This window comes from Pecten maximus, chromosome 1 (genome assembly GCF_902652985.1).
Source record: "Pecten maximus chromosome 1, xPecMax1.1, whole genome shotgun sequence".
NCBI lineage: Eukaryota > Metazoa > Mollusca > Bivalvia > Pectinida > Pectinidae > Pecten > Pecten maximus.
The window spans coordinates 30,470,846-30,483,713 of NC_047015.1; the positions used below are offsets into that span (position 1 = coordinate 30,470,846).

General features: G+C 33.8%; 1 protein-coding gene across 1 annotated transcript in view; it reads right to left on the reverse strand.

Moving 5' to 3' along the window:
* LOC117329873 overlaps nt 1–12,868 on the reverse strand; it is a 30,118-nt gene that overhangs the window by 14,937 nt on the left and 2,313 nt on the right. The window contains exon 2 of the mRNA XM_033888071.1: nt 2,060–2,290. Within this exon, the coding sequence (XP_033743962.1) occupies nt 2,060–2,290 (231 nt within the window). The remainder of the gene's footprint in view (nt 1–2,059; nt 2,291–12,868) is intronic.

The following is a 12,868-nucleotide window of genomic DNA, read 5'->3' on the forward strand; positions in this document are numbered from 1 at the left end:
AAATCGAATCTCTTGAATTCTTGACAAATCTGTAAACCGACAGGGTTTATAACACAAAGGGGATATGCCAGATTATCTCTGTCAATGGATGTTAGGTGCACAATCAATACTACAAATTGACCAGCAAGTGTAGAGGGACCAGACAAAAGCCTCCTAGACAAAACCCTGCTACCCGAGCCCCAAACAGACAAAAACAGACCCTAAACACTTCAGTATCTCTGGTGGGTAACAATACAGAGACATCCTCAATGAATCCATCATGAAATTAATAGGGAATTAAACACCAACATTTTGTTTATCTGATCCTAATCTTTATTGGACTTTTCACAATTCTGATCTGAGTTAGTTTTCATTATGACATCATTATTCGTGTACCCTACTTTGAAACCTAATGTCTCTGCTTTTATACCTGTCTGTATTTCTGTGTAGCTGAGTGTGAAAGCCATTTAAACCTGTCAAATATACTGCCTTCTCCTGTTACATTACACATTTAATTTCCTCCCAAACAAAGCGGCCCCCTCTCCCACCTCCAGCCTTACCTGTACCCCTCTGTATAACCATAAACCATTCCTAGTACAACTAATCAAACCCTAATTCCCTAGGGAACCGGCAACATAAGGCTAAGTATAAGAGATCAAGTGGTGCACATCTCTGTATGAGCTTTATTGGTCCTATGTAAAACTTTTTCCTTTATCATCTTGCTGCTTAATTTTCCACTTTATTAACAAACTAAGACCCCACTTTGTTCTTCTGATCAGTCCAGTAAAACCACAACAAGCATATATCAATGAATCAAGAGGATTCTACATTAAAGATCCATCTACTACGGTCTGATAAATAGTGACAAACTTTGGATGTCAAAATACAAGATGGCTGTTTATCGGTTAAGTCTTACTTGTGGACCAAGAGTAACTTAGATATGAGGTTGGGGAAATATCTTTCTACTACTTCTAAACAAACATCAGCTGTCAAAATCCAAGATGGCTGTCTGTCCACCATATGGTTTACTGGTTGTCAAGTCTTATGTTTTTTATGTTTTATTATGCACAACTAGGGCATGAGAGGAACCTGCATATGAAGTTTTAGAAATACATGTACCTTTCTAGTACTACTGAACAATCTTCAACTGTCAAAGTCCAATATGGCTGTTTGAATTTCGAAGAAAAAAAGCTTTCCTTTAGGGAAATAAACTTACAAAAACATGGATTATTTATGGACGGATAAAATACAATTGACCACAGATGAAGGGCAATTTATAGCCTAACATCTGATGACGATAGGATTCAAATACATGAACAAAGGAAAATTAATTGGAGAATTTTTTTTATTATTATCTTATGAATTGGAATTGCATGATCAATTGATTTCTACATGAGTCCTGTTAATATGATATCCTTTAATCTTGTTCAAAAGATTGATATGGCAATTGCCAACTCAATATGTCCGCCCTATACTTAATTGACTTTTTCATGTATTCTAAATTCATAAAGAATTGATTTTTTTTATTGTTATTTGCTAGGTTATTGTGAATTTTTCTGGAAAAAAAAATCCATTCAGTTCTGTGATTCAACTGCTTTCTACCCAGATATGTTCTACAGTTGTAGAAGACCTTTCGTTGGTGTATGAGAGTGCCAAAGGTATTATAGAGTATCCCAGTGTTACTTACCACTGTAGAAGACCTTTCGTTGGCCTACGAGATCGCCAAGGGCATTATAGCATATCCCACTGTGGAAGACCTTTCGTAGGCATAAGAGAGTACCAAGGGTATCATAGAGTACCCCACTATTACTACTGTTGTGGAAGACCTTTCGTTGGCGTATGAGATCACCAAGGGCATTATTGCGTATCCCACTGTGGAAGACCTTTCGTTGGCGTATGAGAGTGCTGAGGGTATCACAGAGTACCCCACTATTACTTACCATTGTGGAAGACCTTTCGTTGGCGTATGAGAGTGCCGAGGGTATCACAGAGTACCCCACTATTACTTACCGTTGTGGAAGACCTTTCGTTGGCGTATGAGAGTGCCAAGGGTATCACAGAGTACCCCACTATTACTTACCGTTGTGGAAGACCTTTCGTTGGCGTATGAGAGTGCCAAGGGTATCATAGAGGACTTGCACGCCAGGCGACTGGAGGTCACAGAAACACTGTGTGAGGCGGGTGTGGATGACATCTAGTGTGGCCACGACCTGTTTACTGTTGAGGTCAAGGATTACCAGACACAGGATCTCGGGTAGAGGTATAAACTGGGTCTGTGGAATCACCTGCATCTTGATACTGCCAATGTCTCCTGTAATGACAAAGATAAAATGTACACCTGGTAACGTAGACGGGGATCTATGACCTTGATTACTGGAAGTGCATTCTCAGCCCGAGGTGAAAATCACAATATCATATGCTGTATATTCATGCAGTGAACAATTTTCACCTGGGGCTGGTGCCGATGCTGAAGTGAGATTTGTTTCTTCATAAAGAAATGCTCTTAAATATTGGACAACAGTAACTTTTTTGTGATTCTGCATCATAATCTTCTAGTTAATTTTCCTTCAGATACATTTCCTTTGCTAAATCACCCTCAGTTATGTTTAACTCAGGGTCTCCCTCAATTAATGTTTAACTCAGGGTCATCAACTATTTCAAGATCCGATTCATGCCTGAGTAATCATAATAAAACTCTTAGTACATGTACAACAATTATTACAAAAAGGAACTGTACCTGTTTGGAAGAATACAGTAATATTTTGTGAGAATGGGTAAAAGACAAAATATATTTTTGTAATGCCTTATAATAGTTCACTAGTACATTCATCACACTCAGCATGTGTTCAGGGGAACAGATTTTTTAACAGAAATATATACTCTTAACAAATTCACCAGCCCATGAAATCTAAAAACATGTATTAAATTTGTTTTTTAATGTATATAATCGTCCAATGACTGATTTTAGAGTTTATCCTCACCGAGTTCAGATACCCATAATTTATCAAACATTAATTATAGGGTATCGACATAGAAAGTAACAGGAACTCTGTATCTAAATTTCATGCATACTGCTGGGAGAATCTCTAATTATTAAATGAACCACGAATATTCCTCTATAAATCATGTGTGGTTCAATGTTTATAATTATAGGATTGACATACCTTTCTAACTGACAAATAAATGTGTGTGGTTTAAATTCAGTAACTTATGATAATAGTTGTATCAATATCATAACGACCCAGGTATAAAACCTTCTAAGACCTTCAAAGTTCTACTTCGGGTCACGATCAATTGTCGTTGAAATATGTATTTTTTTCTCATCTCATCACACTACTAAAGAGTGATACATTAATCGTCTTATCTTGTAAATCAGAACTTCAATATTTTCATATCACCAATGAACAAAATTTGATTACTTTCTTTGAACATCATTGAATTTCATCAAGGTGAACATCATTGTGTCGAGCATTGAAGGATGAAACATGTCAGAACAGCGTTTTAAGTCATCCTCAATACCGAGGGAGAATTTAATTACATGTACTGGAGATCAATAGAGAGATTTTATCTCATTTTTACTTTCAATACTACTGACACACTTTATCCTAAACATTTTACTGCACATTCCAGTATGTTTTACTGGTATTAGTAGTTAGGATCTAGAAGTAAATCAGGTGGAGGGTCATGTTACCTGGCCACCTCACTTCAGGTAAGGATAGAGATAAGGCAGCTTTATATTACAATCCAATTACACCACAATCACCACAATACCTTTAACTAATTTCATGATAATGAAATACATAATGGGAGATTTTAATCTATTATTCCTTAAATTCCACCTGGACGGCACTCTCCATTGTTCATCGACAGATTACACAGTCAGGTACCTAGGTTTACCAACTGTAAAGTCAAATTTCACACCCAGCTTTACTAGTGCGGTATCTTAGAAGGAGATTTTGATGCATTAAGCTTGATATTAAATATTCTGTATGTGTAAGATTACATACTTCAGCTCTCCAAATCTCCATAATCCCCTGCTGTAAGTCTGGGTTACAAGGAACCTTAGTAAATAACATGCTGCCTTGATAGTGTCAAATAAGGATCCTCTCAATATATTATTGGGGCTCTATTTATTTTTGTGTGACCATTGGGGAAAATTTAATGTGGAGTGAGAATACGAACAATTCTGTTTCATGGAATATCTATGCTGAAGTGTATTTACAAAATTCACATTTTATGCATTTACACCTAAACCACATTCAACTAGGTCCTGATTATAAATAATATAAATAATGTACAAGGTTATACTGGTCATCACGTTGGTGTACTTTGGTTGAAGTTGTGGATCTATTTTAGGGACATCTGAATATAGATTTACTGAAGTATTTCAGAGCGCAAATTATACCAGCAGTATATTGTTCTTCTAACAAGAGCTGTTGTAGAACAGCATTGCTTGTCTCACAAATGTTTGTCAAATATATGAATTTAAGATTTACATTGTGTACTTGACGGAATTGTGTTACTTATATTAATCTGGCATAATAATATGAAAGCGCAAACTAAAACAGTAAAATTAAGGCACAATTGATTGTGACACATGTAGACATAGAGGACAGGGATATTCCAATCCAATTTTAATGATTTATTTTTAAAATGCAACATTTTTTCAGCATAAAAAGTCTAAGTTCAAAATTTGTCAAAAAGCAGGTTTTTTCCCCCAGAAAAATCTTGCACCAAAATGTTAATATCAGAAAACCAATGTCTGGGTGACACCATTACCTCTCCCTCTTCTTCGAAAAGACGAACTAAAAATTATATAATCTGTGAAATTACATACACATATATGTACAGGTACAGAAATGACACCACTTTTACATTAGAGCAACATCATGATCAGCTAACATTTAACTCAGGTGAATTACTTTCTATGAAACTTCAAGGCAAAACGAAACCAAGAGTAGGGTTGATTACAGAGTTTATGTGACCAACTTACAACAGCCATGTGTGTATCTTTTGGATTGTGTACTCTTGACAAGACATGTATACAATTCAATACACTGTACATAAATCAATGTACATTTTTTGTATATATCTGTTGAATGCCCAATATAATCCTTATCAGAGTGCATGCTGTCACTCAAGATAGGCCTAGATAGGTTAGTATAGACAGACGTTAGATTGACTATATAAAAAGATCAGACCTTGATATCAACACCTGAAGACCCTCAATAAGTATTGCCTAAACAGCTTAATGTCAGTTAAATTCAAATCTTTAATTTCACATATAATGAAAAAAATATAGAAATTTCAAATAAAATTCTTTTTGATATAAACGAATATATGAAAGCAAAATCATTCTTACTTTGATACCACACTAGCATTTAAGACAACAATTTCCACAGGAATTTGGTATATACCGTGAACACCAGGTATATAAACTGTTATTCTCTAGCAAAGTAACCATCTGCCACACAACCTTGGGTAACATTATTTATTGACAGTATTTTCCATAGGATTAGGGGGAGGGACATGGTGTCAAGATTCCACTATCAACCATATAGATATTATGCGATCAATATCAGATTATAACTATTTTATGAAATATTTCTTGTTCTTGTTAGAGCTCTTGGTGCTCACTAGAAAAATATGACAACTACCATGATGTAGGTAGTAACACCCATTACTGGGTACATAAAATTTTACATATCACACGTGTTATATGACATTTTACAGAGGGAAAGTATATACATGTATATATATGATTTGATAAGTTTGCTTTGTGTAAAAAAAAAAATAAAAAAAATATTCCAATACATGTAATATAGATTCATCACGTTCCATAAGAAGGATAATAAAGGGGTAACAGATTCAATCTGTGATAGACCACAAGTTTTTCTGACGGTGAGGAACTAGCTTAGTTTTGTTTGAAGACACTCTACTGTGTGATAGATAGAACATCTATGTTTTGCAACAAGTCTCGAGATACCACTTTAATTAGACAAAAGATTTGAAACAACTTTGTGACAAACACACATGTTTCGAGACAATACCCTCAATGACTAGGGATTATCAAACTTTTTTCATCATGGCAACCAAAGCTGGACAACTTTCCTTGACTGCATTCCAAACTGTTAGATCAGTTGCACCACAGTTGTCAGGACCATAACCGATTCATTACCACTTTACAGCAGGCATACTTAAGTTGTTCAGTATTTTTTTAGGTAAAGACTTTTAAAGATGTCTCAAATGCACAAGTGTGCTAGGTTTCATGCATTCTAAAGTAGAGAAGTATATAATAGCAATAAAAAGAATTATCATATATACCTATTTGGGTTTATGCAGCTATGAATCTACAATACCAGACAGAGAATTAAATCCTGTTAAGATCTCTAAATATATATATGTTAATATATATAAACAGACAAATAACTTGCACAACACACATGTAGACTATCTGCACCTATTAGAACCAACACAGTAATTATTCAATGTTTTATGATGAAAGTTTTGTTCTAAAAAAATTGAGCGCACAAAAATGTAGCAGGTAATCTAGGTTTGCACCTGCAAAGTTGACTGATGAAGTCTTTCACTAAAGCATACAGATGACATGTATGTACATTCACCTTGATATATATACACAGACTAAACAAAGACTGTGAAGGTTTAGTGTATACAATTTCCTCCTTGAAGCATGTTATTTTTTTCTGACAGACATCCTTCTGCTATTATAATAATCAGATATATTTGTGCTGGTAGTGGACATCCTGTCTATACACAAAATATAAATGGTGTATTACATATACATCATTGGATAAAATGATAGATCTAGTCGATTTGGATCTCATAAATCAAGCATGCACACTGTCCATTGATAAATTCCTTCCTATATACGGTAAGACAGCATAACATAATAAAATCAAGGTATACCAAAACCATGTTATCATTTTTTGTGTTTTTTTCCCCCAGATGTATTTGGTTGTAACTTGGTAACCGTCAAGAAAACAGGACACATGTACACGACTGTTGAATGAGTCTTGATACAGCCTGACACCAGTCTGTGAGGACAGGAAGTACAGTATTACGAAGGATTAAATCAAATTCAAACAGGAATAAAGGGAGAGTTAGCAAATATGACTCCATAAATTATACTCTTGTCAAGTTTTGAAGTGGAACTTTTTATCCATGAATAATATAAGTGTGCATGATCCAGGTTTAGTCTGTATGATAGGTGCTGACTAATATATTACAATCAAACAGGACCATAATATTTACATATATTGGCCAGTTATTATTGCTTACAGGAATATCTTTTTACAAGTTTGATTAATAATTTTCTAACCATTGTCTTTTTAATTACAAAACATGTTTTTTTTATCTTCGACACATGCAGAATATCACAACTTGCTAATAAATAAATTCAAATCAACCTACAGAAGTTTTTTAATACAAAATTCTGATACAAAAGTACATCCTTGAGCTTTAATGACTAAAACAGACTTTGAAGTAGCCATCAATACTTTTATACATGAGAATTAATACTCTGAAGAAGCCCCAGATTGGGTTTTGTATAGAGCTATTTTTATTGATCTCCACTCCTAAGCAAGTCTTAGCCTGCTACATACACAGGACTGACCCTACAAATATTGATGGTATAGTTAACCTTACAGTAATCTTTTTTCATTCACAAATTGTTTACAACCCTTGGTATAAAGCACATTCTTTGTGGGGTGTTTATGGTATGGAGGTTATCGCAAAGGTTGATATGCTATTTAACAAGTTATTTATATTTATGGTCAGGTCTGAATTCTTTTTTTGAAAAGAAGGTTTTTGTACCGTATTTATCCTCAAATAAGCCCCATACCCGTTGTAAAAGTACAAGATTGAAAGCTAATTATATACATTAAGGCATTAAACTGCCTTCTTTGGAAAGTTATTGTTAGTGTGTTATGATTAATTTGTCTGCAATCCTGCCAGCATTCCCAAGATATATGCTTATATTTTACATCAAAGTTTCTCTTATATTCAATCTGTAACAGTGTTGTGGTATTCCAAAGTCAAATTTCTGCAAAAATGAAAATATTTGTGGGCAGGGGCTTTTGGTTTGATTTTGTTTAACGTCCTATTTACAGCCAGGGTCATTTAAGGACGTGCCAGGTTTTGGAGGTGGAGGAAAGCCGGAGTACCCAGAAAAAAAAAAAACCGACCTACAGTCAGTACCTGGCAACTGCCCCATGTAGGTTTCGAACTCGCGCAACCCAGAGGTGGAGGTCTAGTGTTAAAGTGTCGGGACACCTTAACCACTCGGCCACCGCGGCAGGGGCTTATTTGGAGATAAATATGGTGAACTGTATTATACTGACAAATATATATAGTTGTGGTAGAGAAGCATTTTAAACACTCATTTTTTAAATTAGCTTATTCAAACATACTCTGCTTAGAAATTAATACCCTGCTTGTCTTAAACCAGTTGACATTATATTATGATAAAGTTTCCTCCAGCGCTGTATGGTGAAGAAAGTATGTTATAAATAGCAAGGACAGGTGTGTGAGCAGGTGAAATCCTTCACATCTCCTCAAACTTGTGATAAATGATTGTAATATAGGTATATACACACAGACATTAAAACTTATCACACACAAAAGATATCATCATCTTTCTTTGTTCACCTGTTTCATTAGAATGGGAAAAATTATCAAATATTTGTGAAGTCGCCATGCTTGTATACTTACTGTTCGGTAAAAAGACCATATGAATATAGCAGTCTTGTCAGAATTCCTGATCTTAACCCAGGTGATGATGCATGGCTTCTATATCAGGTCAAGTTGACTTATAAACAAACCCTATGGTTTCTGATGACTCAAACACCTGCCCCTGAGTTATGGTTTCTATTTACCTACCACACTATTTAACTACTTCTATAGGTAAATCACAGGTGTCAATAACAAAAGCCTCTCATCTAAACACATAAAAACTATTCCCTAACACTAACCCCCTAACATATTCCCTCCCTGTCTCTAACTATATTTCCCTCCCCACCTCCTAACTAAATTATCCTCTCTCTCTCCCACCCATAAAACATTTAATCCAGCATGCACCCCATAACAAAATTGCTCCTTCCCCATCCTCTTACACAATTATTTTGGGAAATTTGATGAATTCATTCATTTCGAATATATATAGACAGAATGCACACAATCTTGCTATAGAAGTTGGTAGAAGTAGAAATATTGACAGGAAAAATAGACTTTGTATAAACTGTACTCAAAACGAGGTTGAGGATGAATTTCACTTTTTACTTATATGTCCTAAATATTCAGAGATAAGGAAGAAATTTATCAAAAAATATTACTGGTACAAACCTTCTGTCTTTAAAGTTTTAAATTTACTGAACTCAAATAAAATAAAGGAACTACACAGATTAGGTAAATTCATTATACACGCAAATAAACAGAGAATGATGTAATATGTGTTTAATTATGTTGCAAATGTATTGATAAATGTATATATAGATTAATCGTAAATATTATAATGTACCTTATGTAATATGTATATTATAATGTTAATGTTCATCTTCATATGTTATCCTTTGTATTCTGTACAATATGTAATATTATGTAATATGTTTTGTACACCACTGATTGGCTGTCAAGCCAAAAGTAATAAAATGAATTGAATTGAATTGAATGAAATACTTGAAAGGTTGTCTCCAAAACATCTGTAGTATTATTGGAGTATACACATGTCAGAATGTAAACACAGTACTCGGGGCCTCTGCAATCACTCATTTACAAAGACTTATCATGTGGGTATTTTAACGATGGATCTCAGCATGAAGAAGTAGAAACATAAATACACTGAAATCAAATCCCACACTTCATTAGTTCAGTGTTCTTCAGTTGTTTTTTTCTTCAAAAAGGTCATAACCTTGAAGAACTAATCTCAATACTTTGATAAGGATCTCAAAATTTTAAATCCAAAGATTTGCACCGTGGAGTAGTTTACTTGTGGGTGGCAATTCATTAACAAACATACAATACTATAGGATTGTACTGATTGGGAAGTGTACCAGTCTTCAGATACATTTGATCTGATGACAGTTCAACTATATTCTATAATAAATAGATCTTTTTAGGTAATCTTTAAAGCCAACCCCTTGACACATATCACAAAGACGAATTCTGAACACCAACAAAACATTGACATTGATTAATTTAGATTGCTTCTAAATTGATTTTCTGCTGAAAATAACTTTTCAAGTCGCTACCTCAAGATGGTGCAAAATTCTTGGGTTTGCAAAAAAACTTTGATCGTGAATATTATGTGAATGAGTAATATTCCTTTTACCTTTTACAACCCACTATGTTAAAAGTTATCAAAATCCTTGGGTCAATAGGAGAAAAATTGAGTTTGGAATATGAAGTGTATGTGAATCTTAGCGATGATTAATTGAGCAGGACTTGTATTGTAGAAATAATCAATTTAGAGGGTATTGGGTATAGAGTGGTTGGTCTCAAAACCCAACTTTATATAGGGTAGGGATATCTAACAAAAGACTACCACAAATCTTGGCTTTACCAGCTTAACATTGAAGTTGTGTTGAGATAAGTTATGTAGAGTATTATAGTGCAAGTTATTCATAAAAGATATTGAGTTTAATTCTTGACAGTCCAAATTTACTTGTTCTGTTTTAAGGATTAGTGGGTAATTATAACTTATGCTGTTAATTCTCTGTTAAACTCTGGGAAATTTTAAACATATGTTACCATCTATGGTACATCTTGTCCCAAATAAAATATAAAATTAAAGACTGTTTTGACATACTATGTTTTAATAAATAGATCAAAATTTTTCAAACAAACTACCAGGTAATTAGTTTCCATATATTGTTAAATCCAATAGAAAGCGATTGCAACAAGAATTTAACAGTATGAGTATCTAATTAAACAAATATTTTGCAAACATTTCTTGGTGCATGAGATCAATACTGGCTCTTTAACTGTGGTAATTTTGAAATATTTAAAGCTTGACAGAATAATTTAATGAATCATCTCAACAAGGTAGTCCCTGTCACTCATTAAAATTCTGCCATCAAATAGACCGCAGTTACTAAGGGTCATAACTCTGTATATAAAGCTGGAGTATTATGTCACTGAACCAAGAATATCATATTTTGGCATTATCCCAGTATAGGTATCATATTGTAATTGTATGATGCGTGGACATCACTGATGAACAGGCATTTGAAGAGTTTTACTATACTTCCCCTCAGGTCTTCTGGATAATACATTTTTTTTGTATAAATTGGTAGTTTCATTTGATACAATGAAACTGGGATGGTTTCCATATATTGCTTCTTTAAAAAATTATATGTTTGGATTATAACTTTAATCCACCTAAGTCAATATTACTTTGGTTATGTAATCAATGACTTTCTATTTACTGCATCATAATAGTGAAGAAATGTGAAATGCTTACAGAACAAATAATTCAATTATTATATTTTTTACACACTTTCTACTTTATTTTACAATGATCTACATAATGGCATTTTGTGTTTGCAGAGTATATCTAAGTATTATACAAATTTTCTGAAACAAACATTGAATGATTGCAATATATACATACTGTATACTGGAGTTTATTACATTACAAACATACACAGAAAGTTATTTAACATTAACACACACCAAAAAAGCTTTATAAAAACATACAATAACTGTTTAAATAAACACATTCTTGTATATATATGTCAAAGCATGAGATGTCTTGAGTGTCATCAGAAATGGAAAAGCTGGTGCTCAGTCTAACAGGGATTTGTAAGGCCAATGTAAACATAAGATGTGTTGATATTTCTGGCAAGCATTCAGGGTGGCGTTGACATTCACAGAGAGGCGTGCCACACATACAGCCTTAAGTGAGGTGTGTCATAAAGACTCAATGCTACATAACACCTACCATTAATGGCTATTACACCAACCATTTCTGAGGTGGTGACATATATCACTAAATTGTCATCAAAACTTGTTATCACAGCACTAAAGAGGGACATGTTTAAAAATATAATATATCAGCTTTTATTGCTAACATTAAATCCTTTCCTTTTTTTGTTGGGTCAAAATTTAGTACTTTATATATACTCAAAGAATGATTTTTACTTTCATTGAGAAAATTCTACAAAAAATAAGAAAGATCTAAATTACATCCTAGAGATGTATACCTCTAATTATAATAAGACTGATTATGACAACAATACAGACAACAGCCTTTGAAACAAAACAAAAAGATTGTGTTCATTTTTATATTTGTGATGGGAATCTGCTAATATTTCCAGACAGATTTTCAGGTTTTTCTATCCAATTGATGATCAATTAATTCTAAATTATCTTTCTTTGGTATTTTACATTCCTTCGCAGCACTTGCTTTGTTCCTGTCATCTAGACGCTTATAGTTATATAATATAAGCACAATCAAGTGATCGATTGGGTTAAGTTTTTTCTCGCATATTATAGCAATCAGCTAATATTCTTTCATTTATCATGATGTTGGGCATTTCTCAGGAAATTTGATTACAGATTTTTTACTCCGTTAATTGATCCCTCACCTCAAACATGCAGAACACCACTAATAATGGAATCATCTCATTTGTGTGGACCATATATATATACATTCATATCCCATGTCTGCAACAATTTTCTTGCTTTATTTATACTTTCATTTTCCTCAATACATGAATCATGTATACATTCCTAAGTTAGGGTTAATTGCATTACATGTGTACATGTTGTTTAGTCTGGTTACAGTGACCAGTAGCCTGGGGTGACAAGCCATGATTACCAGATATAGTAGGGATAGAGATAAGGCTCATCATGACTGACCACTGTGATACTA